Source organism: Podarcis pityusensis, assembly GCF_964106645.2.
Source record: "Podarcis pityusensis genome assembly, chromosome: 2".
Lineage (NCBI taxonomy): Eukaryota > Metazoa > Chordata > Lepidosauria > Squamata > Lacertidae > Podarcis > Podarcis pityusensis.
In genome coordinates, this window is record NC_138029.1 from 84,497,683 (window position 1) to 84,525,046 (window position 27,364).

At 38.2% G+C, this 27,364-nt stretch overlaps 1 protein-coding gene across 18 annotated transcripts in view; it reads left to right on the forward strand.

Annotated features, from left to right (window-relative positions):
• Positions 1-26,155, forward strand: part of SLMAP (sarcolemma associated protein) — a 94,265-nt gene extending 68,110 nt beyond the window's left edge. For 6 of the 18 annotated variants that reach the window (XM_080996746.1, XM_080996747.1, XM_080996763.1 and 3 more), the window contains 10 exons: positions 1,647-1,703; positions 5,501-5,581; positions 5,802-5,861; positions 8,258-8,383; positions 8,977-9,051; positions 10,668-10,988; positions 12,271-12,388; positions 15,098-15,269; positions 20,039-20,173; positions 24,257-26,155. In XM_080996746.1, the coding sequence (XP_080852872.1) occupies positions 1,647-1,703; positions 5,501-5,581; positions 5,802-5,861; positions 8,258-8,383; positions 8,977-9,051; positions 10,668-10,988; positions 12,271-12,388; positions 15,098-15,269; positions 20,039-20,173; positions 24,257-24,346 (1,235 nt within the window). In that variant the 3' untranslated portion in view covers positions 24,347-26,155. Of the gene's footprint in view, positions 1-1,646; positions 1,704-5,500; positions 5,582-5,801; positions 5,862-8,257; positions 8,384-8,976; positions 9,052-10,667; positions 10,989-12,270; positions 12,389-15,097; positions 15,270-20,038; positions 20,174-23,070; positions 23,161-24,256 lie in introns of all 18 variants that reach the window. The other 12 variants (XM_080996760.1, XM_080996762.1, XM_080996749.1 and 9 more) reach the window with 5 other exon arrangements.
• Positions 26,156-27,364: the final 1,209 nt, after the last annotated feature.

Genomic DNA, 27,364 nt, shown 5'->3' on the forward strand with positions numbered 1-27,364 from the left:
AGAAAAGGCTTGTCAGTGATCCATGACATAAATCTCAAACATTTGTTTCTGTTTCCATAGTATGAAATGCAGTCTAGTTCTCATCAATCTGTCTGCTTATCTTAAAAGCCCTGAAACAGTCACCTCTTAAGTACATTCTGCTCTGGCATTACTCTCTCATCCATGAAAAAAGGCCTTTACTTTTATCTTGCTTAGTGGCACTGAGCAGGCTTCCTTTTATTATCAAGTTTATCAAGTAAAAATGCAGGTGGAGCTGCTTAGTGCCTGAGAAAATAATTGAGATTCATACCGGCATTTATAGCACTCAGATGTGTCTTACAGCTTGATTACGTGGTAATAAAGTTTCATCTAACAAACATGAACTATCTGAATTGAAAAAGTGTTTAAGGCTGAGTTGGTAGATGACATGAAAACCCTGAAATATGATTGCTAAAGATGGATTATACATGATGTAATATTGCAATCATGAAATGATGAAAATGAATAACATTTACTTAACCATAAAATAATCATTTGAAACCATTATTTCCTCAGCTCTCTAATGCCATTTTATTTTCCTACTTTTGTCCATTCAGAATAGTACAGAATGTGTGATCTCATTTTCTGCCACATCTGTCTTGTGCTACCTCTTCTTCTTTGACCCCTTAATTTGCCACTCTTCTTCCTATCTTTGTTCTCTCCACTGATATTTTCTTTTGGCCTCTTAGTCTGATTTTTCCACCTTGTCATGTTAACTTAATTTTATTTTCTTGCCTAGTCTGTGTTTGTGGTTCTCCCCCCACTTGCCTCATTATTTTGCTAACAAAGCATAAGCACTCATCCAATCTTCTTCTAGTTCCCACTTACAAGTCTTATTGGGGATTGTTACTGGAAAAACACCACCAGTCTAAATACTGGTGTGCTGTCAACCTAATAAGAAGGACTAATAAGAAGGACGCCTGATATATTCAATCCCTGCGCCTTCCCCAAAGTTCAGCAATGTAAAGCAATAGCTGGGTTGCAGGAAATGTGCACTAGAAGTATAAAACATTTCCAGAATTTCTCGTCTTTTCCCTCACTTCTGGACACTGTTATAGCAAGAGTTGAGCACCAGCTTTCAAAACTATTATTCCTGTTAAAGGAATGTGACCACTATATAGTGTTAATAATGCGTATCTATGTTAGGCACAAAGAAAAAAGACCTCTGTACCAGAGGAGTATATTCCTGTAGGTGAATTCAGACATAGTGTTAACTTGTGTGGGTATAAGGTCACTCTCAGGCTCCATAGGAGAACCGCCCCCGCCCCCCCAGCAATATCAACTTAATTTTATATACTTTTCACTGCTTGCAAATTATATTTAATACCAGGTTTTAAAACACTTCTGTTGTAGAATTTATAAATGTCTTTATTAATTTCAAAATCAACTTTCAGTTCAGTAGATTGGGCTTGCTCAAATCTTTGGCAACATTTTCTTATTAATTTATCATCTTGTTTGTGCATAGATAATTAAGATTAAAATGAAAAAGTTCCATTGATTCCAGCACAGAGAAGTGTGAGGTAATGTTGCCATGTTTAAATTTGGTCATGGAATGTGTATTAGAGACGTGTACAAAGAAATGCTTGCATAGTTTGAGCTGGGATAGTAACCCTTATTTTGTTCACCAGACAAGCTCATAGACGAAGGACATCTTTCCCGAGTGGATGAAACAAAGATCCTGAAAGGTTAGACTTATTAATTTGCTTTTGAGGCATGTAGCAAATGTTTGAATCTGTGTTTAGGAATTTGTTTTGCAAGTGTGAGGAGTGTTTGAGGGATTATAATACACCAAGCCTTACTGCTTGGTGTATTATAAAAACTGCTTCCAAGTAAATGAATATAACAATACCAGTTTTTGTATTAGAAAACAATATGAATAGAAAGAGTTTTGAAACATGCGCATTTGAGACTTAACTTGCATCTTATTACTTTTAACCTGGGAATTGTATTCAGTCCAGTTCAGAAAAAAAGGAAATTTAGTTACTTCAAAAGCATGGCTGTTACAAATTGTAATTAGTTGTGAAGTCATGGCATTTCTAAGATTTCCTGTGCAGTAAATTATTGATAAAATTTTCTGCGCAACATGAACTATATTCAAGGTTTTAAAACTTTGCTGTTGTGGATTTCCTCAAACTGTATATATCACTTTTCGATAATCAAAATTTACATAATTCAAAGTGTGTATCCTTTGATTTTTAAACTACCGTCTTTGAAAAATCACTGTTTTCAAATCCTGTATGCAATCACCCTCCAGTGTGTTCTTGTTTGTGCAAAGTGTAGGTAGCATGCCATATTTGGAAAAGAATGCAGACAATAAACACAAGGGTAACTTAATGCTTGCATGCCAGCATTATCTTGCTTAATGGCGAGTTATTTTTTCATTGATGTGTAATGCATTCTATCTATTTTTTAAAAAACATTCTGTCATGAAGTTTTAAATAACTTCATATAGTTTTAAAACGAGACAAAAAGTATGCAAAGAAGAAAACTAGGTAAAGAAAAGCCATTCTGGTAAAACAAAGTGAGTGTGTCACTTAGAATCAATTTCATTTAAACTGAACTGATATAATAGTATAATGCTATAAAAGGGAAGAGACTAATGCTTTTCCTATAGAGCAGGCATGTCCAGCTCCCAAGAGACTGCGATCTACTCCCACTATTAAAAAAACTGGCATTAATCCTCTCATTGGATTGACCAAAGTTGTTTAGCTTTTTTGGGGGAAGCCAAAGTTGTTGATCTGTTTTGGGGGAGGAAGACCCCATCTACTGGTTGGAAATGCCTGCTATAGAGAGCAAATGATTTGTGTATAGAAGAGCCCAGGTTAAATCTCCTCTAGTGTAAAACGAAACAAAACAAGTAGCAGATAAAGATGACTATCTCTGACTGGAACCCTGCAGAGCTACCACCAATCTAATTAGATAGTGCTAGGCTACATAGATAAATAGCCAAGCCTAATATAAGCAGCTTCCTTTGATACTAAACTTAATATTGGACAATTGGTTATTGGACTGACTCCTTTCATACTGAAGTAGCAGGTAATAACTTTGAGAGAATTCTATGACAGTATCCTATAATGTAATCCATAACCTAGGTTTTTTTTTAAAATATTCCATTACTTGGGAATGTGAAATATTTTGTGGAATAACTTTGAAAACTTAGAATAATCTAGAAAAATATTGCAAGGTAATCATAGGGTCTGAGATCTTGTGGCCATGGGTTTGCACCCAGGAGAGTGGCCTTGTTGAATTACCCCATGTCATACCACAAGCTGCTTAGCAGCTCCCATCGATTGCAGAATCCTTTGCTCTGCATCTTAAGGAGATGATGTTCAAGAAACAAAAATACAGTTCTCCTTGAGCATGTAGAGCCAGTTAAGTGGATCTTTGCATCCTTGTGCACATTTTTGGGTCCTTTGTCTTCAGCCTTTCCTGACATTTGGTATTGTTTATTTTATACTGACCCTTATAAAGTATATATTAAAAATAGTCTAAAATCAAGAATGAAACCCAGTGGCGGTAAACTGCTTTTTTAAATGCCTGTGTCTCAGATGACTCATCAAGATTTTGCACAGAGGATCCAGCTGTTTCTTCTATAACCATATAGGGAAATAATGAGTTGCATTCCTGCTGCTGCTGCAGAAAAAAAAAAATCACAATAGTGGGCTAGCAAGAAATTTAGTAGGATTTCAACATACTATGTTGTAAAATAAGATTGACAGGTCTCTTTAGCACCTTTATAGTAAAGTATTTTCATTAGCACACCTGTATTAAGGCTGATGGTTGCTATATTTGTTTATAATTCCACCTTATCGTCTCTCAAGGTGACTTGGAATACCAAAATTAACATTAAAAAATAAAAACAATTTTAAATCAGAAAAATTGCACCAAAACAGTAAAGGAAGCCACCAAAACAATTTAAAATGGTGCAAGCCAGTAAAGAGCCATTTTTTACTCTTAAAAGCATTAAAGACAGGAGAGAGCAGGACAGACATTGTCTGGTGCTAGAAGATAGTAAAGACTCTGTACCAAGTGCAATGGCATAGTTCATTATCTGGGATTAACCTAATTTAATAATCTAGCTGTTACATTCTAACACCAGTTGTAGTATTTAAATGTTCTGCAAAGGGGATCCCATGCATAACATTAATTATCTAGACTGGATGTTACTAGATATACTAGATATATAATTGTGGTCAGGCCATCTGCACCAAGAAAGGAGATATAGCTGATGCCTCAGCTGAAACTAGTGAAAGATGTTGCATGGTATGACATCTGGCATCCAGCAACAAGGCTGGAGATCAAACGTGTACAAGGTTATAGATAGGATTGTATGTAGGAGAATACCTCTTTCAAAACCAGTTTGATATCTGTTCCCTGATAGGCCAGTACCAACTGTACCATGGTGTTGTTTGGATTGTGTTTCAGTTTGTTAGCTTTTATCCAGCCCGTTACTTGGCTCCAGGCATCTGTTGTCCACAGCTGCACCTGGATCTGATAAAAAAGACGAGATAGCTGTGTGCCATGCCTAAATTGATTGCAGAGCTACAACTTAATGTAGCTCTTGAACAACATGGGAACAAAATAGAGCCTTGTGGAACACCATAGCACAAGTACCATGGCACCAAATTGCAGCACTTCCTAGTCAGATGGGTGCTGAGCACAATGTCCCCAGTCCCCATCATGGCAAGTTGATCTAGAAGGATACTGTGATCAGTTATATCCAGAACAGCTGAAATATCCAGAAGAATCAATAAGCAATCCAATAGCAGTATAGAAAATGGACATTTTTCACAACTGAGCCCCCCAGCTTTTCCTTTCTGGCCCCAGCTTTTGGTCAGTCCTAGGGGCTTCAGACAACTTTTGAAGCTTCACTAGATATATAAATGTGTGAAAAGGACAGAAATTTCAAGGTTCACCAAGACTTCTTGGATGTAGAAACATAATGTTGTTTTTAAATTGTTACATAGTGGAGCTTTTTAAAAAGTCATACTACTGCTCTTTATGAAGCATCTTATTGTGCAAATGTTTTTCCTTACCCAGTGTAACTTGCTACAAAGCAGCGTTCATTCCTAATAGCTCTTTTCTTTCTACCATGTCACAATATCTGTATTGTTCTGGAAATGGTTTTCTGAGTCTCTCTCTCCTGATTTGATCCCAGAATTAGTGAACAAAGCAACTAACTTTACACTGGGTTCCAGCTGGCCAGAGAACAACTTTCAAACAAAAGGCTGAACTACGCATGAGGCAACTGCATCCTGTGTTGGATTGTTTAGTATTAAATATGTGACCTGGGGATATTTAATCCAGTTGGGAACAGGAGTGCAAAGGCATAAGAAAACATTGGTTTTCAACGACTGTGATTTTTGTTTGTTTTCACCTCTGGGCTTTTATCAGGCAAAAATACAGCTTGAATTGGTGTGAAAATGTTTTTTTGAGATACGTGTATACTTTCATGTAAGCAAATTTTATTTTTATTTTACAGAAAATCAAGCAAAAGCTAAAGAAGCTGAACTATCAGATACTCTTAGCCCAAGCAAAGAGAAAAGCAGTGACGACACTACAGGTACATTTTGAGCATAAGTTTAAGTGTACTTTTATGTCAGTGAGTACTCAGAAGAGGATTTCTAAAAAAAAGGGGGGGGGGCTATTTAAAGTTTAGATAAAACTGTTTACATACTTCATTTTGTTCAGATGAGTTTTTCTGTGTTGCTGCAATGTTGAATGACCTAGCTATTCAAGTAATTTTTTCTCAGAATGCTAAAATAACTTACTTTCTCATTTAGATGCTCAGATGGAGGACCATGAACTAAATGAACCCATTGCTAAAGTTGCCCTCTTAAAAGGTAAATTACTGTCTTCTTCATCTTTCAGATGGTATTTGTCAGGATTTTTTGTGTAATTTGCAAATATTTTAGTATTGGGTAACAATTTTGTTTACAGTCAATAATATTTTTTATTGCTCTTGCCGACGCCTCCACTGATGTATGTTCAACGCACAACTTTGAATCCTGTGCATGTTTTCCAGAAGTAAGCCCCACTAAGTTCAGTGTGGCTTACTCCAGTGTAGCTGTGCATAGGATTGTAGCCTTAATGCATAGTTTAGAATTTATATATTCTTGGTTTGTAGATGAGCACATTTTCTCCTACAGTTGCTGAGATTAACTAGATTCCTTTTAGCGTCTCTGTAAAAATCTGCAGATTTTAGTTAATGCTATGAAGTCATTTCTACTTGGGAGGCATGCTTCAGAATTTTTCATTTTCTCATATCTTTGTCAACAAAACTGCCCATCAAGATGTCCTTTGGGGCACCAAATGAAATAATGAACTGCAAGACTTGATTCATTTAAAATAAACACCCAAGTGACTGTTAGTAATTTATGTATAAACCCGACATAGAATGAAAACACAGAAATTAGAAAAAGAAAACTTTCTTTTTGTTTCCTGTGTATCATGATGTATGGATGACTTTAATTCAAGGCAATTTTCATAGAATCATAGAATCATAGAATCATAGAGTTGGAAGAGACCACAAGGGCCATCGAGTCCAACCCCCTGCCAAGCAGGAAACACCATCAGAGCACTCCTGACATATGGTTGTCAAGCCTCTGCTTAAAGACCTCCAAAGAAGGAGACTCCACCACACTCCTTGGCAGCAAATTCCACTGTCGAACAGCTCTTTGTATCAGCAAGGGGAAAATATCAGTTTAAATAACATTTAAATCAGGTTTACCTTTTTGTACCGTTTCTGAACACCTACTCATTAAAATACAGTGACGAAAGAGCAGGCTCTGCCTAAGTTTGCAAGTGCTCCTCCTTGTCATCCACACACATACTGAAGAAACCACATTAATAGCTGCTCAGTTTTAGGATTCAGAAATCTGAATGCATCAGGTGAATTCATACCTCTGTCTATAGGAAAGAGCACCCTAAACCACTCTACTTGTTTACTTTTTTATAACGTGTAGCTAATCAAGTGGCAATGCTCAGAGGTCTGCACTGGTTGCCGATCTGCTACTGGTGTTACTATTAGTCATAGAATCATAGAATTGTAGAAAGGGACCCCGAGGGTCATCTAGTCCAACCCCCTGTAATACAGGAATCCTGCCCACAGCTGTCCCTGAGTGGGCTCAAACCACCAACCTTTTGGTTAAGAGCCAGACACACTGGCCCATTGTGGCATTGAATGTTGTCTATAAAGCCCTTAACAACTTGGGACCAGATTATCTATGATAATCTATTGATAATCAGGCAGGCACCTTCACTGTAGTCTTTTCAGTACCTGCTGAAAACATCCTTATTTAGACAAGTCTCCCCAGATGTTTAGAAAGTTTCTATGAGTTTTCATCTGTTTTAGTCTTCTCTGTTGTGGTTTTAAATTATGCTATTCAGCTATGATTGAAAAGAAAATAAGCAATATTCCTGGATATGCCTTTGGGGTTCTTTCTGAACCTGTAATTTAGTGCATCCCGATTTCTCACCCCCAACTTTCTCCTTATCAAAGTTTGACACATTTTGTGTGTAAAGACTGGCTTTTCAAACTACAGAGTAATAGAAGCCTTGGTGCTGGCAAGCAGCAATATCCAGGAGAGAAGTGTACACCTCAGATTGTAAAAGCTTTTGGCTAGGTCAGAATTATTTACTGCAGGTACCAGGACATTCTGGAAATGCATGAACAATGGGTGCAGTTTGGGCCAAGATGTCTCCTGACTTGACTACACCCCTCTCTCACAACTAAAAGATCTGGTGTGCCTAGGAGTTAGCGATTCCACCGCTTTCTGCCTATAGAAGGGTATAGAGTATAGAAGGGGAAGCCAAGGATATCCCCTCGGCCTTACTAAGCCTTGCCTTGTCTTCTAGTAGGTATTTGGTGTGCAAAATACGCCATTCTTCTAGAAAAAAATTAATAATGAAAGAATAAAATTAGCATCAGCAGTGAAATGCCAAACCGCTTTGAGTGTATTTATGAAGAGTTGCTCATATTTGAAATGTTGCCACAACAGAATATGTTGTGACTTGAATTGCCTGCCTACATTATTCATGCGGATTTAAACTTTATTCTTGCATGCAGGGCTAGAGTGTATTGATATTTGACTTCCTAACAATGTTTTAATTTATCGCCTAACCTTTCTCTAATGCAATGAGTAGCTGACTAATTTTGCATGACTCTTTTAAGATCCTGTCTTCGCAGGGTAACGGTAATTTGCTAGAACTGATACCTTAAAGAAAAATGTTCTTTTAGCAGATGAATTGCAGGGTGCACAATCTGAAACTGAGACTAAACAAGAAATTCAGCAGCTGCGCAAGGAACTGGTTGAAGCCCAAGAGCTAGCTAAAACAAGTAAACAAAAATGCTTTGAACTGCAAGGTGAGATGAAGATTCCTTTAAATCTGCAGAGTACCCAGGAAATCATATGCCCAAGTACTTTAGCAACCAAACAGATAGTTAAATCTGTTTAGTCTGACAATTGTTATTAAGATACATGGATAGGGCATTTTTATACTCTCCATATGATGAAAGGGTAAAAAATAACAGCACAATCATACACACATCTGCTCAGAAGTAAGTCCCATGGAGTTGCTTGAAGCTACACTCCTATACCTGGGAGTAAGTCCCACTGAACTCAATGGAGCCTACTTCTGAGTAAACATGTATAGGACTGAACTATAAATTTGAATGTTTAATTTAAGCAATGGAAATAAATAAGACTTTTTTATTGTCATTTCATTTTGTTCCATAACATGGTAATATCATGGATGCATTGAAGAACAGCATTTTTTAAAAAAAGCTTTAATAAAATGTATTAACAGCTAGCAGTGTAACATGATTATTTAAATATTTTGATTTACTTACATGGACTCTGACATTATTTTAATGAGCTACTAAAAACTAATTTCTAATGTTTTCCAAATGGTAAGTATAATGGAGCAAAACTTCAGATCCTGTCATTATACTTACAGCAATGTTAGAAGAAGAGAGAAAAGCTTATCGATTGCAAGCTGAAGAATCCACCAAGCAAATCCAAGTTCTCCAAGGTATAACACCCTTATGCAAAAGATTTTGTAGAAAGATGCAGATGATGCATTTGAATATGGCAAGGACATTACCAGAGTTTTGTTTCACTTTTAAAGAACTCCAGTTAAGGATTACATTCAAACTTGTGGTTCTTGCCTGAAACTGATAAGTTTCGGGGATTCTCCACCTCTGCTTTAAACCAAAGTGCATTTGTTGCTGGTAGAGAAAACATGACAAACCAACATTCAGGGAAAGTGAAACTAAATTCTGTTGAGATTATGAATACGTATCTCCACCCACCCCAGATTTAAACAGCATTTTTTAATATACTCCAGCAGTCACTTTTGATTAGTTGCAGGAGATGAGATCAGCTACTGCTGGAACAAACAAGGAACTACTGTTTTGGTTTTTTTAAAAATAGCACTGTTAAGGAGCATGGGTTGGTGTAGATTAACAGCACCAATTCCTTTCTGAGAGTGGAGGTGAGAGGACGTTATAGCCTCTCCTTCCATCATTCTGTTGCCAGCAGACTTTGGCTACCCAGTCCCTTCCTTAGAATTTCAAGCAGACTGTCCAGCAGTACAGTGGTACCTCAAGTTACAAACGCCTCAGGTTACAAACGCTTCAGGTTACAAACTCCTCTAACCTGGAAGACTTACCTCAAGTTGAGAACTTTGCCCCAGGATCAGAACAGAAATCGTGTGCCGGTGGCACAGTGGTGAAAGCACACCTCTAGTTAAAGACAGTTTCAGGTTAAGAATGGACCTCTGATTAAGTTCATAACTAGAGGTACCACTGTACATCTTTAGCTGTATGGTCAAGAAGATAGATCTTAAAATGCAGACATTCCAGAATTAGAGCACTGCTAGGACAAATTGATGAACCAGGCAGGATGAGATCTGTCTGACAGCTTGCCCAATTCTGCATTGTGTGCCAAAAGAGTAATTGTCCTTGATTTCCAATTTGTCTAAATACTTAAAACATAAAACTGAATCTAATCTAGGAATGGTGTTTTCATGAGATGATAGAAGTGTTGGAATTAAATCATTGGCCTGGTTTGCATATAACACTAAACTAGTCTATGTATTGAATTTATATACCGCCCTATGCCCACCGTTTATCACTGTGCGCATGAGCGAAAAGGAACCTGAGCAAAATCTCAGACTCACATGCTTGTCCTTCTCATCTGGGAGGATTTTGACTGAGTTCAGTTACCTTTTGTCAAAACTTGGCTGCTTGTTACATACAAGCCAGAAATGCTGAATTAAAAACATTGTCTCTGATTCATATGACACAACAAACCAATGGAAAGTGGATCAAAAATTATGCCCAAATACTTTCCCCGGCCATGCATGTGGAGGAGAGGAAGGTGGTAGCACATGAGCCTGATGCTTTGCTCAGGCTCGTTCTTGTTTGTGCATGTAGCACTAAACCATGGTTTAGCGTCACACGTAAGCATAGCCAGTCTGTTTGCAGCCGGGTTCTTACACCCATCTTTCTTTTGTTTTCTTAACTTCTTTTTAAAAGTAAAGTGCTAAAGTTCAGTCAGCTTCCATTTATAGAGCTCCAAATGGCTGACATGAATTTGCCTACCCAACCTCCTTAAGAAAATCTGATTTCTTTTAAATGTTTACAGCTCAGCTGCATCAGCTGCAGGAAGATATTGAATGTCTTCGTGAGAAAAAGGAGAGTGAGATCTCCAGTACTCGAAATGAGTTGCTTAGTGCTCAGAGTGAGATGCTGTTACTGCAACAAGTGGCCGAGAAGGCTGCGTCTGAAAGGGAAACAGATGTTGCTGCTTTACAAGAAGAGCTACAGAAAGTAAGGGCTGAGCTTGAGCGGTGGCGCAAAGAGGCTTCAGAATACGAGAAAGAAATCGTCAGTCTGCAAGCCAGTTTTCAACTACGATGTCAGCAGTGTGAGGATCAGCAGAAAGAGGAGGCCGCCCGGTTGCAAGGTATGGCACTAGATGGACCTCATAGTTTGATCTAGGAAGAATATGCCTATAGTCCTTTGTCCTTTGCGCTTTAAATGGCACATATAAGTTTAGGGGCTTCTGCAGTCCACTGATGCAGCAAGATGAAGATATGTGACTGTAACAGAAATTAGTCTCTAGTAGGCTTTGGTTCAGCAGTGACCCGTGTGATCCGTCTGTACAGCTATTTCTATGCAGACACTTTATCTGGAATCCCTAAAAACATCTTAAAGGTTTGGCAAGCTACAGCAACAGGTTTGTATCATAGTATATCATCCTTGAAATATCATCCTTGAAATATCTTGACTCCCAACTGCTGTTGGTTGGGTTGAACCATTGCAAGAAGTCAAAACTGATGAAATGCTGCTGAAACTTTATAATGGAATATTTGAAAACATGGCACCAGAGAACCAGGTTATACAATATATAGCACCTAACTGTGTTATGACATTGTGCTAAAGTGTTAACGTTGCATGCGTATAAAGCTGCACCAACAAAATGGTCTATTGTTTTGTTCTAATTACTTACTGTGAGATTATTATTTTTTAACATAACCACGTCCAGCTGGCCTCTCCAGAATTATTTCATTCATTCTGTGCTAATTGCACTGATGAGTGTTTTTCAAAATGTATTCAAGCTTCTAATTGTTTGCCTCGATCAAACAAATGCTATCTCTCAACTCAGAATGATCTGTTTCCATGACTATAATATTATACACAACCAGCTGTTTCTATCTATAATATCACTGATAAAATCCGTAAGATTTCTGCTAGCATGTGTACCTGCATTGTTGTAAAGTTTTATCTTTAGGGTGATTTTTTCATGTCCTCTGAAGTTAAATCATTATATTTTCTAGTAAATTGGTGTGATTATGATTCCACCATTTCTGAAACCATGGAGAGCTGCTGCTACTCAGTGTAGACAAATTTCTGAGCTAGTTGAATTCAGTATAAGGCAGTTTCTAGGTTCCTTTTTATTGTGGCATTTGGTAATTATTTAGCACCGTGACCTCTCTATCGGTAGTTCCTGAAACTGTGTGAATGGCTTTCAGTGGAAAATTAGTTTAGCATATAGTAGTGCTAATTTGGGTGGATCAGGTTTAAAGGAATTAAATGTGTGGCTGGCCTCAGTTTTTACCACAAACTGGGCATATAATTATTATGTCAAAGATATTTTAGAATAATTGCAGATGTTACTCGAACACCTTTGAAGATCCCAATTTTCAGTCCACTTTAATGGGTAACATAGCATTACTTGCTTGTAGGTGAACTTGAAAAGTTGAGAAAGGAGTGGACTGTTCTTGAAACCGAATGCCTTTCATTAAAGAAGGAGAACTCTTTGCTTGCATGTGAACTTCAGCGACAGGAGAAGGAGCTCCATAAGTAAGTGCTGCTGAATCTTATGGCGAAGTCCATAGATGTTGGATGGGTGAATCCCAGTCTTACCATATGGTGATAGTTCCTTAAAACTGGGCACTAATTTTGAAAATGTATTTTAAATGAAAATAAGACTCCCTCCTACAAGTGGCAGTATTCGCAATACCCTGTCCTGTTTCTTTTAGCAGATTTGGTCCAGAGTCATTTAGTACATCTGAAGCACTAGACAATTTTTGCTTAGGAATTCCCAGTGATTTGCCCTAATCTGAAAAGAAATAGAAAAGTGTACTATTGGTGTCAAGACCTTTCTCTCCAACCCACCCCCCCAACTTCAAACAATTTAAAGCAGGCATGGGCAAACTCGGCCCTCCAGAAGTTTTGTAACTACAATTCCCATCATCCCTAGCTTACAGGACCAGTGGTCAGGGATGATGGGAATTGTAGTCCCAAAACATCTGGAGGACCGAGTTTGCCTATGCACTGATAGCTAAGAGATTGGTCCTTCCACTATCAAAAGTCCTCACCATTCAGTGAACTGAGCATTGAAAATGAAGAACCATTAGGACAGGCTGTGAAATAATAAAAAGCTTTCAGTGGACGCAGTGATTTCTGGAATTTTCTGAATGCTATACATTCCATGAGACTTTAATCAAGAATTTCCTAACTACCCTTGTGGTCAGGGTTGTTGTTGGGATTTATTTTTCTTCTCTCCCTTTTTGGAGGTTCTGGAAATTATTAGGTAAGATAATAACATAACGAGACAGGAGGGAATGTTGAAGGATAGAAGTTGAGTGGAAGCTAATATGTTTTAATTTTCATTTAAAACTTTTAAGTTTAAAATACTCATTAGTAGCAGGATTCAAAGATGTGTTTTGATTTTGGAAAATGCTGACTAAAATACATCTTAACAGATAAAATGGAATGCATTTGAATGCCAGTTTGCAAATAACGTGAAGGTCACTTTGTATAAATATTTTCCGTATGATTCCCCCCACCCCTCCCCGCTACATGACTTAAAGGTCATAGCATATGTAGCCTTGGCTACATTTTAGAGAATTGCCAGACTAATTCCATGCTTTGCAGTCTCCAGCTGCTGCACTGAATCAGAAGCGGGGTGGTCTTCCATTGCAAGCAAGACATCAAAAGTCCTACTTGGGCATACAAGAAGCCCTTTACACGGCCTAAAGTAGTTTTTCTTGGTTGCTTCACTTGTGTTGCAGAGACCTCATATTCTTTACCATGACTTAATACTCTCTCTTTTTTAACATTGGAAGGATTGCCTATGTTGTGGTATGTTTTCATTATCTAGCATTAAAATTTAGAAATAGTAGGCCCTGCAACAAAATACTGCAATGTAGCTTCACCTTCAAACAAGAGTACAGTGGTACCTCAGGTTACAAACACTTCGGGTTACAGACTCCGCTAACCCGGAAGTAGTACCTCGGGTTAAGAACTTTACCTCAGGATGTGAACAGAAATCGTGCGGCAGCGGGAGTCCCCATTAGCTAAAGTGGTACCTCAGGTTAAGAACGGTTTCAGGTTAAGAACGGACCTCCAGAACGAATTAAGTTCATAACCAGAGGTACCACTGTACTCTGTTCCATCCATTTAAACCAGGACATTCCACTTCCCTGTTTTTCTTTTTGAACTTGATGGTAAGCTTTCCATTGCTTCTGGACAGTTCTTGCTCATCTTCGCATTAGGCTATATTTTGGAAGGAAGGGGTCTTGTAGTTATGTAAACTGTGGTTGTCCCAAGCATGTTGCTGCTCCCTTCCTTTTCCCAGCTACCCTTTGTTGGCAACATTCCTGTTGGCACTCACCACCTGTGTTTGCTATTAGAGGGAGTTATAATAATTTACGTGTTGCCGGGACACCTTCCAAATGCGGGTAATATATAAGGAAGATGATTGTAAAGAAAGGTTTTAGTTAAATAGGCAGGTGAATGCCAGCTCTGGTTTCTGTTCTCAGCTGGTTTAATTTTATTTAAACATTGGGCTGCTTTGCACATAAACCCTAAACCATGGCTTAGCATGATGTGAACAAGCCTTGGATTCTTACACTCTTCTTTTCCTTCAGTGAAGCCACTAGGAAGAAACCGAAAGCTTCCACTTCCATTTTAGATTACTCACAAATTAATATGTAATCTAAACCGTAAAGTGTCATTAATCTTCGCTGTAGCTAATTGAAACAACTCAGCTTCATGAATTGTGGTTTAAAGTTGATTTGATTCAACTAACCACACTTAATATTAATCAGTTTGTCCAGATTCAGAAGGGCATTAAAATGTGTCTAATCTAAAACAGGAGCAGAACCTTCCGGATTCTTCCATATGGTAGCACTAGAGGACCGGGGGGGTGCATGAATCTGAGGCTCACTACAATTCATTCTCATAACACTAAACTATGGCATAATGTCCAAAGCATTCCATTATCTATATTTTTATTTTGGTGTTGTGTCAATTAAAAAACATTTCTTTTTCCTTCTTGAAACTTGAAGCTTGAAACTTCATTGTGCATTTGTTATGGAACTTTGTATGCAGTATGCCAGAGCACCAGTACTGTGTTCAGTTACAGGGATACTGTGGGTGCATAGTGCTGCACATGTTATAAAGTGCTTGATTCTGAGGAGGGGAAATAGATGACATGTTGATTAAAAGTATTTGTTTCTAAACATGTAGTTTTCCTTTGGGGTTTGCCCTTCTTTTCTTTCACAGCTCTCAACAGCAGAGTTTAGCGCTTAACAGTGACCTGAGTGTTCTTGAGCTGACTCGAAAGGAGCTTGAAAATAAAATGGGGTCTTTGAAAGAGCAACATCAGCGAGATGCAGCTAGTCTGAAAACCCTTCTTAATGAAGCAGAGAATCAAGCTAAGGATGCTCAAAATGAGGTAGATATCAAGAAATTCAAGTTCGTCTTTATCACTGCTTTGTATGTCTGAAAACAATTGTTCTGGATTCCATCCACCCTGTGGGGACCCTGACTGTCGTTCTCTCCTGCCCCCTCAACAGCATTCTCCCCTTAGCTGCATTTGGATGTAACACAAAGCTACAGTTTAGCTCTGGGTTCCTTCTCCTCTGTTCCTACTGCAAGGAAGGGACAGAAAGTTTTTGCATCCATTTTGATTATTCATAGTAACTCATTTCGTAACTCAAATTAAGAATTGTGGTTAGTGTGAACTGGTCTGGGTATACAAGCCAAGTTATACACCATGGTTTTAAGTTGGGTTTCCCTAAACCATAGTTAACACTAACCACAACGCAGACGTAACGCTAACTGTGGTGAGCTGGAAATGGAAGCAAAAGCCTCCATTCTCCTCCTTGTGGCTGTTCCAGGGGAGAAGGGGGAAGTGGGGAGCATGCAAGCCCTGCAGCTCATGCAGGTATGAACAAGGCCTTTGGGAGACAGACAGATTTTGGAACTAAAGAGATTTGAAAAGCAATGGGGCGGGAGTTGCCATTAGTGGGTGTGGATGGGGAATAGATAACGCAGCTGAGTTGATGTGAAATAATTCTGTATGCATTGTCTCTCAAAACTGTCTTGAGTTAAGCATGCTCTTCTGCTTGTTGAAATGTACTCCAATTATTTTCTTTTCTTTTTTAAAAAAGGTTTGTTAATGCTTATTCACTTGTCTTTATCTATCTAATCAATCCTGCCCTTCGGCAGCAAAAGGCTCCTAGAGTTGCTTACAACTCTACAAACTGGACCGACCCTGCCTTTAGACGTAAAGCCCTTGACTTTCTCCTTCTGTTAGGGCAAATATGAAGATGCACCTGTGAACCTAATTAGGGCTAAAGCTGTAAAGTGCTCATTGAGTTCAGTTCCTACAGTTACTTCATGAGATGATTTTTGCCTTTTCAGTTTCATATGAGAAGTGTCCACATTGATGATGTTTTATATTTACAGCATCAGGTTAAAGATTTGAGAATTGCCTGGTAGTGGTTGATGCCCTGTGTGGCAAAATCCATAATAAAAATGGCACACAGTTCACTTCACGATAACTGTGCCACATTCAAAACAAACCTGGGTACTGAGCCTCCTTCCGTTTCCAACTTTTGTAGAGAGTGAGTAGAGGAAAGTAGGAACAAATTTATATTATTCCTTTATTCTCTGCACTGAAGAGCTTAGGCACATTAGATCCTGAGGGAGGCTTTGAACTTTGTGATAGAAATTCAGCTTTCTGTAAAGATTAAAGCGTTCAAATTGGTTTTGTAGTCAAGGCAATCATTTCCCTTAACAACTAGGAATGCACGTCTATTAAGGTTAGTGGGGTTTTTTGGTAGCATTTGAGCTTGCTAGAAAGCGCATAAAGTAAGCATTAAAAGCCTTCCAGAAAGTGCCTCATGCACAGACAATGGAGGTGATGAACCTTCAGTAGCTGTTTTGTTTCTTCATTAACATTACTAGGAAAGCATTGGTTGACCATTTCCATTGCACTTTTTGATCCCTTCCCTTGTTATCATTTCAGTTGCCATCTGAATGCCATTTTCATATTTATTTTGTAGTTGGGACTAATAGGACTGTATATTTTGCCAACATTTTGGCTTTCAAAATTCACTAATACAGTGGTGTTACTTAGTTGTAGTGGACACTATTTATGCTTTTGCAGAGAAAACTTTTGTTTCTACAGGGAATTCAGAACACTCTGTTTGTCTACTTTTTAAAACCTGGGTTGGTGTGCTATAATATATAATATGATTCATAATTTGGGGCCTTAGCACTACAATGAACTTTGGTGGATTTCACATACTTTCCATAAGGTTTCTTTAAAATGGGATTCTATACTGCTCTGGGCAAATCTGTTTTTGGCCACTGGAAAGAGAAATGCCTTTCCTGGTAGGAGGTTTTGGTCTCTTGGATTACATTTTGATGGAGAAGCTTGATTCCAAATTGTGTAGTACTTTATAAAGAAAACGACAGAACTTTGTGACATAAAAGACTTCTCTGAGTAGACCTGCAAAAATTAACAAACCTAGGCCTATTAGGCCTACTCAGGGTAAACCCTGTGAAGTTGATGGATAAGACTAATTATCCATATAAAAATCCATATAAAAATTAACAAACCTAGGCCTATTATGCCTACTCAGGGTAAACCCAGTGAAGTTGATGGATAAGACTAATTTAAGTTCATTAATTTTAACATGTCTACTCTGAGTAGGACTTAGTTGGGAACAGCCCTAAGCTTTTTTTTTTAAGTGTGGCATTCTCTTTCCATACATGGAAAACTTATCTCCTGCCCATGGCCCTCCTTCCATGACACTGTTCCTGTCTGATCTTCTCTTACTATGCTTATGGTCCTTAAAGGTAGACAGTTGTACTGAATTTGCTGATGTGCAAACTTTCTCTTATTTTTGAAAAAGTGTTGAAAACAAATAGTAAACACCTAACAGGCTTTCAATCTGATTAAAGTTTTGCAGATGGTGGAATTGATTTTGTGCCATACTTAAATTTACAACACAAGGCAGTTTATAAAACTCCCGATAAAAACATTTTAAAAGTTTGGGGACTGGGGAAAGGAAGTGCATTGTTACTTACTTTGTGACCATTCAGTGCATTCCATTCCCACAAGCCACAAATCCCAAAGCAGAGCCTGTGCTGGTCAGCTGCCCATCTGCATGGAAAAAAGGTGTGTTTATCCAAGGACTGAATGTTGAGCTAACGTGTGATACATGACCTAAGATGTGATGTTCGTGTAGTTACTGACCCACACTCCCATACTTCTTTTTCTGTTCCTGAGACAGAAGCAGTCTAACTCATCCTAACTTGTTTTTTGTAGTTGGTTGTAGACTTAGGGTTAGTGACACGTCAGTAAAGCAGGGCTGGGCAACCTTCTTGGCTCCATGGGCCAAATCTGTGGACCAAATTTGACTTGTGGGTGGGCCCATACCCTGCCAATTACATAATGCCATTATATCACATCACATGATTGCCAGATGGGCACCTCTGCCCGCCTCTCGAAATCCTTTGCATGGGGTTTCCAAGTGCCTAACTTCCAACTGGGAAGCTGCAGCATCTTCAAAACACCTATAGTCTCAAATGGAAGTTGGGGGTCTTTTAAAGCCCTTTGCGAAAACTCTCTTTGAAGCATCCCCATACACTTCCTTTAAGGGGGGGGCGGAGAGAAGAAGCTCCTCTTCCCTGCTGGCACCTGCATGCCTGTTTGCTTGAAGGGAAAACACTGAGCTGCTTCAAAGAATGCTTTTGCAAAGGGCTTTACCATCAGCTGATCAAATCTTGCTGCCTTGGCTGTGCAATCCTGTTTCCAGTTGGGAGCAGGTTGCGCAGCCAATGCAGGGTTAAATTCTTTCCTCTTGCCTGTTGGCTGACATCACCAGTGACATCAGCTGATGGGCAGGTGGGAGTAGTTTGGAGAGGATAGCCTCACAGATCAAAACTGGCCCGTGGGCTACCGGTTCACCATTCTGACAATATTTTTTGTAATACAATGGTGGGAATATATCTGGAATAAGTTATAAACTTTTTCAGGTGAGCTGAAAAGCATCAGCTGGGGAAATGGTATTAATTGTCTCACTGGTTGTCTTCAGTTTTTTCTTTGAGTCAAAAATGTTGGGAGTGGCTGTATTTTTATCAAATTAGGCATGAGGTTTTCTCTGCTGGAAAGAATTTGGATGACATTTCTGGAAGGATGTCTAATAAAATGGAAAGACATGCAGCTTTTGATCTAGAATAAAACAAAATGTTGCACCATTTCTAAAGCCACATCCCAAAAGGAAATACATTTAAACCAAATGACATATGTTACGGTCTAGAATTTTCAGCAGAAAAGCATCATGAACAGCTAGATTTTATCTTTAGGTAATTTGAATAGTGTCTCACATCTTGATCAGGTGCTGTTATTAATTTCAAGCAATGTGAGAATTATTGTATAAAAAGCTTTAATCTAGATAAATGAATATTTTCTAGCATGGAATAACTTATGAAGTACAAAATTAAATATGAAACAAAGGTTTATATAGAGAGTTGTAAGTATCTAGTGGAAAGGAGCAAAACTGTAATACAGGCACCATGCAGTTTTATTAAAGGAATCAACAGGATTCAGTATTGCAGCAAACCTGTAGCTGCCAAACCCTGTTCTCCTCTTCCATCTCCTGTCTCCCACACATAAAACAGATTACATGACATGCTTGCATTCCCCCACTGCTGGGAGAGGAGCAGGAAATGCCGGGTCTAGTTCTGACATGAAGGATTTGTATTGTACTTTGACACTTTTCCTCTCACTTTTTAGCAAACAACAACAAAACACCAGTGATAACAAGATAAACCTTATTCTAAAATTACCGGGGGGGGGGGGGGGGAGGTGTTATTGAGGGAATTAAATGAGGAAAGGAGAAAACCATGACAGCCACCTTGAGCTCCTTGGAAGAAAAGGGTGACTATAAATGCAATCAATCAATCAATCAATCAATCAATCAATCAATCAGTCAATCTTAGTGCAGGGGAATGAACACGGACCAGTTTACTTTTTCCTGAACTTGATTCCAGTATAGCAAAAACTAAATTGCTGCCCTGCCTAAAACATACATATTAATATCCATGCAATATTTTATTGAAAAGCATAGACACATCTCCCAAAGCTACTTTAACCTCTTAAATCTAGTTTAAATGGGTCTGTAGTATATGTGTTTTCTTTGCCTTTAGTATGAAAAGACACAGACCATACTCTCAGAGCTGAAGTCGAAGTTTGAAATCACTGAGCAGGAAAAGCAATCAATCACAGATGAACTCAAACAGTGTAAAGACAACCTGAAGCTGCTACAAGAAAAAGGAAATCATGTAAGTCTGTATAACACGTGTGCCAGGTTTTTGTTATTTTATTTCCACCGCGAGATTACTAGCCATGCCTGATGAAGGTTTGGAAAAAGCATTTTGCTAAGTTGCAGGAATTTCATGAAATCAGTGGCCCATAAACTTCTCCGGCCCAATACAATCTAACGGAGCAACTCTAATATTGGGGGTGGGGTGATACATTCCATAGGGGAAAACTGACCTGGAAATACTTTCCCCATTCAGATTTGAATGTGAAGGGGAGAATAATTCTGAGGCTTTATTGAGTCCCAAAGTTCTTTTCTGAGCCTGGATCTGAAGAGCCTTTGCCAGAATCTCTATTCATTTTCTCCTTTGAAATATTCAACCCTTACAAAACTAGCAATTTGGCCAGTGGAGATATTCCATTACCCATAATTATTCAAGCATCTTGCTTCAGAAAACCTTTGTTAAGCAGGGCACGATATCTAACACAAAATGAAGCAGAGACTGAGAGAACAGCATTTTCCATCCGCCAGCCATACTTCAGCGAATGCCTTCTTGAATGGCAGTTTCTGCTTCTCGTGCGAATAAAGGAGTGTCATTCAGACTTCTGTTGACTTTGAGGGGAGCAGAGCTTAGATCTACATAGTATTCTCTACAGCAACTAGAATGATTTTTAAATAAAATTATCCTAATATAACCCAATCTAAAGGATCTTGATTATTATAACCCAATCTGCTATAACAGATCAGTGATATGTGAAGTCTTTCCACTGCAACAGTTACAGAATCAACCTCGTTGTTGTCGCTTGCTATGGGCCTGAGTATATCTAGTAGAACTATAGGGAAAGAACTTGGATGGCCTGTTAATCTGCAGTTTGATGAATATTTCTTGGTAGCAGTGCTTATTGTCTTTCTAGTAAAATGCATTCTCAAATCAACTTAAATATTTATATTTTTAAAAGTTCTATAAAGACACCTGAGAATACATTAAAGACCAATAGAATACAATAAGTGTATCAACAACTAAAAGAAACTTCATCTGCTATCTTCATCTTCCACTTTTGTCTTAAAATGTTTTCATATGTAGAGGAATAAATGTGAAAAATATTGTGCTGATATGTTGGAATGCAGAATCTGAGTAGAGTTAGTCTCTTACTCATGGATTTTCACCACAGAATCAACATGAATTTTACTTTCAATAATAAACATGTTTTGCCTGATTCAGTCAAATGAGAAGATTGAGTGGGTGTGAACATTCCAAATAATGTTCTGTTGCTGGGAGATTCCAGAACATTCTGATGGCAGCTCTTGCTCACCCTTTTTGAGTAGAAAAATATCTATCCAACTTGGCAATATACAAAGGCTTTGAAATAATAATAAAACAGTACTGACTGCCCTATTCCCTAATCACTAAATTATTAGGCATAGGGACTGAGAAGAGTTATGTATGCAGGTGGTTGGTGATTCAGATACGGGGTGAGTGAGGAGTTGACATTCTTTTACTTTACTGGAGAACCTCATACCCAAATGGATTTACTGTTATTTTTCAACCTTGCAGGTTGACAAAGGTGTTCTCCTGTTAGTTTCCCCTTGAGATGTTTTATTATTTATTAAATGTATGAACTGTCCTTCATCCTAAGATCACAGGGCGATTCACAGCAAAAAGAAACAGAAAGAAAGAAAAAAAGAAAGAAAGAATGAGAAAAGGAAAACAAAATACATATTATAATAACAACAACAAAAACCAATAATCATCCTCCCACAGACACATTTAAAAGGGTATCATTTGTTTTATCAGCCAAAGGCCTGATTATAGAGGAACATTTTGTCTCGTGCCTAAAGATACGTAGTGAAGGCACCAGGTGAGCCTCCTTGGGGAGAGCATTCCACAAACGGAAGCCACCACAGAAAAGGCTCATTCTTATGTTGCCACCCTCTGGACCTCTCACGGAGGAGGCACACAAAGAAGGGCCTCAGATAATGATCACAGGGCCTGGGCTGGTTCATATGGGGGGAGGTGGTGCTTGACGTATTGCAGTCCTGCGCTATTTAAGGCTTCATAGGTTAAAACCAGCACTTGTTTTTGTTTTTGCTATGCTGCCCCCTTTCCGCTTCATAGGCCATCTTTCTTTTCTTTTTTATTTCACTCATTACTTCTTTTCTTGGCAAGCAAGCAAGTTTGATGTATTGGCTTCAAAGTGTAGTAATATTATATCAATAAAATAATTAAAAGCAAAAAACCAACAACAAACCCAGCACTTTGAATTGGGCTTGGATGTGCTCTCTAAAGCTGAAGTAAGAAACCTTTTTTGGGATCAAGGGCTGTCTTACCCTGGAGGAAATTTGAATTTCTATAAATAAGCTTGTTTTATGTTAATCCTGATAGGGGAAATAATAGTTTCCATAAAATAAACAATAAGATAATACCGTGCTTCCAACAGTCTCTAATACTAAAATTCTAGCATATGGAAAACCTTCCTGTCGCACTGTCCTTAGGCAAGGGGTTGAACAGCTGGGTCTCCACCTTGTCTTTTTCATAAGATTTGGATGGACCATATATGGAGAGATAGCCAGGTGTTCCCTATTTTGCATCCTTTGGACCTTGTAACATTCATTCTCTGCCAACAAGAGATAGGTTGCAGTGCATATTGATTATTTTGCCCTAAAATATTTCATTCTGTAAGATTAAAAAGAGCTTCCTTAAGAGAAGAAATGCTTTGTTGTTCAATATCCATGTTTACTTTGTACAGTGGTGTACTAACTTTGTATACCAGACTAGCTGTGTCTTCTTGTTAGATGTCTTTAGTGTTTCAGTTGAAACAAAACTTGATCTTTGAGCTCTCCCCCTATCTAAATCATCTTTACCTATTTGATTATTTTATAGCACAAAAATGATTTTAATATCCCTTCCCTTCCCTTTAGCCTTCCATATTACCACCCGTCCCAGCCGTATTCATCGGCCTAATCCTGGCTTTCCTGTTTTGGTGTTACAACCCATTGTGGTAGAGAAAGGTACTACAAGCACTATTCAGTCCATGTATGTTCGTCCCTCTCACCTGTTTGTGCCATTTTTGTAAGATAGTGCATGGTGAAAAACAGGTATTGGTTTACCTGATGCAAATCCTTCATTTAATAAGTCATTGTGTGTGGTATTGGCAAACCAAAAAACAAACAAACTAATCATTTAACATCTGTCTTGTTTTCCTTGTGCTAGTGCTAACAGTGTCCTGTTGTAACCTACTTGTTTCTGACTATGCTTCTTCTAACACACATTTGTCTTTTGTAAAATGCCACAGAGTTAGGGCCTGGAAGAAAACCTAACTGCTTAATGACACTAAACAAATGAGGAGTTTGCATATTTGAATCTGGTCCCTTATTTCCTTTTTACCCTCCACTAATTCAGAAATTTCTCTCTGGATTTGAATGCCTTTCACTTTTCTCACTGTTGTGGTGAAGAAGATGCTGGGTGGGTGGGGAATGAATGGACAAGGTGTGGGCAACAGGTGGTGGTTTTGCATTTCCAGTTCTTGCAGTGATGGATACTACTTTCCCAAATGCATTCTGTAAGACTTACCACCCTCCGTGTGGAATTATATTCTTCAGAATGGTCATAATTTAAGGTGGGATGAAGAATATACACGTTAAGATTAACACTGCTACATTTCAGAACTGCTTTAAACCTAGGCAAGAAAAGTTTAATGTGTTGTTAATTGTTAACTGATGAACTTCTGCTGATGCTTTGTACAATGTTCTGGAGGAGGTCTAACAGCTCATAATTTGGCATGGCATGCATTTATCTTGGCACAAGCATCAAATGCAGTTATCAGATTAAAAAATTCAGAAAGGTTCAATAGGAAGCATTCAGTTAAGGGATGAAGTTATGCATCTGCTAAAGCTAATGATGTCACTTCTTGGAGACTTAATATCCATTGAAATTCCTTCACTTAGATGAACTTTGTTTAACCCCTTGATGCCCAGTCAAAAAAAATCAAAACCACGAACAGATGGGAAAACCTAGGGACTTCCAGGAACTTGAAGGGGTTAACTAATTAGTGTCCACTGAAACAAATGAGATATTGATTATTTTCCTTTTTTTCTCCCTACACAGAGACAATGGCCTTGGATGCCTGTGATGGCAGCTTTGGTAGCTGTGACAGCCATGGTGCTGTACCCAGGCCTAACCAGAGCTTCTCCATGAGAACTGTTGTTGAATCCATACACCGTCCTCCCTTTAGAAGCTGGCATCATTCACATACTGGGGGAAAGACAGATTCATCACGTTCCTTTTTTTTACCTCTTAGTACCGCAGAGTTTGGCTTCAGAGCAGCAGTAGGGTCATTGCTTTAAACTGTACAAAATGTATCTGTCTATAAAGAGGGAATAAAATTATGACTTCATTCTGTCGTGAGCAATATTGCTCACAACTTCATGTAATTCTTAAGATAGTATGTTGGAGTTCTAAATACTGTTATGGTGGCCTAAAGTAGGCTTCTTGGTACCAAATTATTTATGATGGTTAGGTGTGTGGATATTTTACTTAAGAATCTGATTGCCAGATTGAAAGCAATGCATTTCTCGCCCCAACCCCTCCCCAATTTGGACACCCATGCCAAATATCCTTTAATACTTGGAAGCAGATGCAGTGTGCTCAGTGCCTTTCAGTTTGACTTTATTTGTACATGAACATACCATTATTATTTTTTACTTGCTGTGAGTCACTGAGCTATTGGGAACAATTTTATTTTTTCCAAGTCTTCTGACAGAAACAAGTATTTTTCTTCAGTAAAGGTCCTATTTTATTGACGACTTGGGAACTGGTATAATTCATTGTCAGCCTTAAAGAGCTCTAGAAGAAACTGAACGGACATCATCGGTCTAGAATGTTTTTGTGTGCAGGTGTGTGCATGTGTGTGCCTGAGTGAACTAAGGTTTTTCTGGGAGCAAAATCTTGATTTTTCTGATGGACATAGTGCAGTGATCCAATTTTTAGTTTGAATGTAATTTATTAAATCTCATGTATATAGACACTATAAAGCGCAACATATTTTCGCACATATCACATTATAGAAATGATTTTTCCAGTCACTTATTATCAAAACCAAGCTGGGGAAGTAATATTTGTCTCTTTAAACTGTGTTTTCATTGGCATAATTTCATTATTATGTGAAGTGCTCAAGTGCTTCTATTGTTAGGGGAAGGAAGAAGACAAAATCTGAAATGGGCAATCCTTCTGGAAGGTAGAATAATCTAATTGGTCCTCTATGCAACAACTTAAGATGAAAGAATGTGCTATCAATGATTAGCAGCTTTATGTCACACTTTATATGGCCTTAATATTAATGTTTCCAGTAAGCATTGACTTACGAATAGGGGTATGTAATTAAAACCTGAATAAAGTGCTAGCTTGCACTGCTCAACAGCTCTGTCAATTAAGGTCTGTATTAATATAAAAATAATGGCACAGTGAAATGTTTCAGCTGATTCATAGGAAGACTTTTCTCAGCAAAAAAATTAGTTGGTTCAAAGGATTTAATGGCAATCAGCAGATCTAGTTAAATATTTAAATAGAGTTTTTAGTTAATAATTTGCCTTTGAGGTGTTGAGGGTCACTTTACTTTAAAGGTTCTGTCTTAAACTATTTGGGATTTGTTAATGGGAGGATCATTTAGAATTAAGGGAATGTTAGTCCACAGACTCTTAGAAAATGTTGTTTTTGTTCATTTCATTCTTTTCATTTGCAGGAAACTGTAACACCCACCCAAACACCCACCCACACGCACGCACACATGCCAGTGGTACTCAGTACCTCTTGTATATAGGTTATTGCAAATATTATTCTGAAAATGCTTAACTTCAGAATTACATTTTTAAAAGTAAATAATTGTTTTAAATCTATTTTGTAAAGATATAAAAAAAACAATAGAATTTCTGGAGTACAGATTGAACTATTTGCACTAACACACATGATGTGCATGATTTAATAAAATAACTTTACTCTCCCTATAAATGTTTGTGTTGAATCTCATTTGACATCCATAGAATTTTGATAAGTTTGTTGTGCACTAGAGAATGATGAAATCCTTTTATGAGCAATGATCACATTATATCTGGTAGCCGTGAATATGAAAAATGCATTATCCTTTGCTGCATTAGCTTAATGCCTGTTTCTAAGATTGAAAATAAATGCTTCTGGTGGGGTATACATACAGATTACTGGCATATCACAAAGCCATGAGGTTGCATCAGCATCACAACAGTGTTTTGTTGACATTATAGTTATTTGCTGCTGATGTAAAGGAAGATACCAGACATCTCGGGGTATCCACTGTCCTTGTCCTTCTGTAGCCCTAAGCAACAGGCAACTTTATATGGTTACAAAGACGGTGCTGCCAAACATGGCAGCCCTGTATTGAGTCTTCTACCATCTCCAGTCTGCCATGTCTTGTACAACTTACCCCATTCCCTGATGCTATTACAATGTGTATTTCACCACATCACACCTATCTGTAGATATGCTTGTATGAGCTAATATTGAGGCAAAGCTGTGATAGGCATAACACCTTGTTCATCCAGTTTCTGCAGTTGTATTTGCACTCTTAAGCACACAGAACTTCACCCAGATTGTTAAGCAGTCTTCTGGACAAGTATGGAAGTTGGAATACACCATCTCAATAAAAGACTATATGGACCTTATATACACCTTTTGGGTGTTTCTGAAAATAGAGTTTGACAGGCTGTTCTTGCAATTCTCTTTGCAAATGTACACTGAAAAAAGCAAGAATTTCCAGAAGCTTTAAAAAAAGTGTGTAGACACTGAAACTGTCCTGAATTGCAGTTGCTCTTTAGATGGTATTCTGTTGGACCACAGTGTTTTTGAACAACCTGGGATTGAGTTTCTGTTGCACTGCCCAGTTTACTACAGATAAATTGGTGTGACCTACAATGATACAAAGGACTGCCCCCCAAAATTGAATGCTTCTATTTATTCAGGATTTCTTTTACAATTCGGCCAAAATACTGGTGCTTATGTTCAAAGGCTTGATTCATCAGCATATATGTAAGAGGGAACCTTGTGAATAAGTAGGACCACAGTATCATTCTTGCTCATCTTGTTTCCCATTCAAGACTGTCCCTGGATTAAGTTTGTGTGTTTATCATTCCCTGAGATAATATGGGTCCAACCAGCTCTGTAGCAAGATCTGTTTTGTATTAATGG